Here is a 4,444-nt window from a genome sequence, read left to right on the forward strand (position 1 = left end):
TTCTTTTTCATATATGCTTAATTTGTTTTCTTCGATGTTAGGTACAAATAACTCTATTATCCACATATTTCCAGGCCTAGGATCTTGGTAATAAAGATCAAAGTATTCTGTCAGTGACTGTAAATGCTGTTGAATAAAAGATACCACTTGCCGGTTGAGATCCTTCTCTCGAATATAGTCATCAAAATTTTTAAACATTTGTAGATCTCCTTCTGCCAAATACGTTTGTCACAGTGATATTTTCATTCAAAAAGCATCTATTTTGCCTCATACTGTAAACACGTCCTTAAGTTGTCTTTACAAAGGTATGTTTGGTCCATTTAGTAGAGAAAAAAAAAACATCTGCTAGGTACACAAGCTTGGCTACCCACTTATCATCGGATATGAGTTCTTGAAATTCCTGATTATTTTGCTGATGTAAAAGTAATTTAATTTCTTTGCGCAAAACGAAAAGTCGTGTTAGTAGATTGCCCCTTGAAAGCCATCTGACCTTAGCATTTAATACACTTTTACATACAGCGCAGACGCTGATGTAGGCATTGGAATCAGGTACAGATTTGATCGATCAGTTTTCAACCGCTGGAGGGGACAAGCAAAATCCAGGGTTGCAACAAACACTGTAAATGACTTTCTGTTTGCTGATGATCGTGCCTTTAACGCTACAACACAGTGCAAATATATTCTCGGTGGTTTGTGAAAATTTTAGTCTCACAATCAATACCAAGAAGATCGTGGTGATGCATCAGCCTGCTCCGGGAAAACAATATGCAGAACCCAACATTTTCATTGGGGGGCAAAGTCTTAATGTGGTTGACAAGTTCACCTACCTTGGCAGTATGCTCTCCCACAATGTATTCATTGACAATGAAATCAACACCAGACTCCCTAAAGTAAGTACTGCCTTTGGCAGACTCCACAAGAATGTATGGGACAGAAGAGGCATCACCTCAATGACGAAGATCAAAGTCTATAAAGCTGTAATACTCACCAGCTTACTCTATGGACTGTCTATCAATGGCACGCTAGAAAATTAAATCACTTCCACACCACCAGCCTGAGAAAACTACTTGACATAGGCTGGCAGGAAAGGATACCAAACACAGAAGTCCTCACTCGTTCTGGACTCCCAAGCATCCCCACTATCCTGATAAAGGTTCAACTTCGCTGGACTGGTCATGTAATCCGCATGCCAGACTACAGACTGCTCAAGAAGCTTCTGTTTGCTGAGCTCCAATTTAGCAAGCGCTCTCATGGTGGTCAGAGAAAACGATTTAAAGACACTCTTAAGACATCACTGAAGACCTTCAACGTTGATCCGTCATCATGGGAGCAGACAGCTTTAGATAGAGCTAAGTGGCAGAGCGCTATTCATGACGATGCCTACAAATATGAAAGTAACTGAAAAGTTGCTGCAGAGAAGTGTAGAAAGGACAGGAAGGACAATGTTTTAAAACCCTCGACATCTGCTACCATTCTCTGTTCTCACTGCAGTAGAACTATTCAAGCAAAGATTGAACTTATCAGCCATCCCCATATTCACCGATAATGACTATCCCACCCCACCCTGCAGGATAATAAGATAGTCCTCGTTGTTCCGACGGACGAATATACACACCTTAGCATGAAGAAGAAGGTGAGTATACTGGCAGCCCATTTCTTTGCAGAGGGTTTCAAATATTTGAAGATTGAGCGCTTTTGATTGAATTTAATTTATGATTTTTAGAACATCTGATTAGACTTTGTGTAGTTCTGCGGACAGTTTTTTTCGCCATTAGATGCTCACGATGTTTAATGCAGTGTGTAGACTGAATGTCTGGGTGACTAGCATTTTTTATCCCATGCAACAACTCCTGAGTGATGTCAAGTCATGTTTGCAGCATTATCTGTACATATATCAATACAGTTTTTCCATTCAATTCCGTGTTCCAAGAAATAACTACCAAGATTTAAAAATCTCAAAGTTCTACCTGGCAAGGTAAGTGAGCAAAGAAGTTATTCCTGTAATTCTCCTTCACACCCAATCCTCACAAAACAAAGGAGAAATGCCTTGTTACTCACATCCGTAGATTCATCATATTAAATTGAATAAAATGTTTTTTACCATTTTTATTACTTGATTTTTAATATCATCGGCCATTTCTTCAATTCTGTGCTTAAAAGTGTTAGCAGACATAGGAATTACCTTCAATCTTTGAACAGCTTGTTTTCCCAAAACTGCTTCACAAGCTTGTAACATCCAAGGTTTGATTAAGTCTTCTCTTATTGTATAATGCTGTTTTTATTTTTCACAATTTGAAGTGCTATCAAGTTGGAAGCTTTTAATAGAGATTTATCTTCTACAACCATATTTTTTAAAGCACCTATTTGATTTTTCATACCTTCATGCATTCTTTGAAAATATTCACGTGATTTCTTATCTAAATCTGTGTGTTTTCATTGCTAGTGTCATTCAAGTCTTAATGGTTTCATGGCATCGTAAGATAAACTCTCACAACACACAATACAAAGAGGCCGTGGGTCCAGGTCAGTACCAAGTTCTTGAATAAATTCAAATTTCAAGTTGCTCGAATCACATTTTCTTGATATTTTGCATTTTTTCTTTTCGCCTCCAGTTTGCATGTTCTCTCTAATACTGTCTGATGAGGATTGTGAATGCTGTGATTCATTGATCATCTCACTATTAACTGAAGTATTACTATTTTCATTAGTTATTTTATCTTTAGTTTTACTAAAGAAATGCAAAACATTCACTTGCTTTTTCTCGCTCATTATGGCTTCTATTACCTATTTTATTTGAATCTGGAAAAGACTAAAGAAGAATTAGTAACTTGGAGCAACAGTATGTATATATATATATATATATATATATATATATATATATATATATATATATATATATATATATATATATATATATATATATATATATTTAATGAAAAATAATTTGTTTTTAAGTTGGGCCGCTAGCCTCTCACAAATAGGCTAGATCAGGGGACGCCAACTTTGCAATTGTAAGAGGTAGGCTACACCCAGTTTAAATCAATAAGTTTTGGGGCATGGATACTTAGGATGCTCAGTATATATATATATATATATATATATATATATATATATATATATATATATATATATATATATATATATATATATATATATATAATGTCAGAAGAGTATACAACAAAAATGCAGTAAGCCTACAGAAAAAACAGGCATCTTTTGTTGTTGGCCTATTTTAATCTGTTGCATACACTCAATAGTGATGTTTTAGCCTCAGAAAGACAAATTTATTATTTATATATCTGTACACTTTCATATCACTTAAGAATAGGGACACCCATGGACAATATATTTTTTAAGAGTTAGGATGGTGAAACTTTTTCTGCCTATAATAGTATAATATAGTCTATTCTATGATACATTTTGTTAATCATATTTTTTGAATTCTGAATGTTCATGAATTATAAATAATGACCCATTTTTTTCTGCAGACCACCTAAATATATTCACGGACCACCAGTGGTCTGTTGACCACAGGTTAGCGACGACTGCTCTAGACTAAAGGCGGTATCAAATCTACTATAAACAATGTAAAATAAAGGATGCCCAACGAATACCAAATTTCTCCGATCTTTAATAACCTTGTGCTAATTTGTTAAATTGTATTTTTACCTTATCACAAGTATATTCAGTGTTTAAATAATATATTTCATCTTTTTTACAATTAATCAATGAAGGAGAATCTTTTTATACTGAGGAAATATTTCTCTTAATCCTATGCACACCTTTTTAAGGAGTTGGATTTCCCCACGTTAAAAACCGCCGACTTTGTGTCTAATTCTACCATTGCAGGGAGGCAAGCAAATGGGAACTACTGAAAATTCCAAAGTTTATGACAGATTTAATTGTATAAAACAGAAGCTTGTTTGGAAAAATGAGAGGTTTATATAGTTACGAGGCAACAGCAGGTGTCTCTTCAGTAAATATTAGAAAGATGCAAGAGAATAAAATTTGCAAAATTACCTTGAACAAGAATGATGAGAGTCTTCTCGTTTATTTTGTCCTTTACTTTTAACATTCTATGAACAATATTTCTGACAAAGTGGGAAAGATTGCTCTTTCTGCTTTCGGGCTGTCGTTTTGAGTGGGTGGTATTTAGAGTTTTTCAGTTTTTTAATAGTGTCAATTTATCATCATAGCATTTTTTTATCATCATTCAGTTGTCAATCTGTTTATTTCATGTAAGAAAAGGGCTTCCAAGGGATTTAAATTCTTATGAAGTCGTTTCTGAGTATTGACAGAGAATCCTGAGTCAATCCCAAATTTTACAATTTAAAAGTCATCTTTCTTTTCTTTTTTTCTTTTTTTTTTTTTGTTGGGCAAGTTTTTTTCACCCCTTTGTTTTTTATTTTTGAGGGTTAAACATTTTTAAATCTTAATCTATCTC

At 34.4% G+C, this 4,444-nt stretch overlaps 1 protein-coding gene across 1 annotated transcript; it reads left to right on the forward strand.

Moving 5' to 3' along the window:
* The first annotated feature begins 623 nt into the window (after positions 1 to 623).
* On the forward strand, positions 624 to 1,034 carry LOC145296205 (uncharacterized). The gene has a single exon (XM_080142412.1). The coding sequence runs from the start codon at positions 624 to 626 to the stop codon at positions 1,032 to 1,034; it is 411 nt and encodes a 136-aa protein (XP_079998538.1).
* The last annotated feature ends 3,410 nt before the right edge of the window (positions 1,035 to 4,444 follow it).

Source organism: Euprymna scolopes, chromosome 16 (assembly GCF_053919585.1).
Source record: "Euprymna scolopes isolate OS-2025 chromosome 16, ASM5391958v1, whole genome shotgun sequence".
Lineage (NCBI taxonomy): Eukaryota > Metazoa > Mollusca > Cephalopoda > Sepiida > Sepiolidae > Euprymna > Euprymna scolopes.

Coding starts and splice junctions, on each gene's coding strand:
- LOC145296205 (XM_080142412.1), top strand. CDS start 624: ATGACTTTCTGTTTGCTGATGATCGTGCCTTTAACGCTACAACACAGT.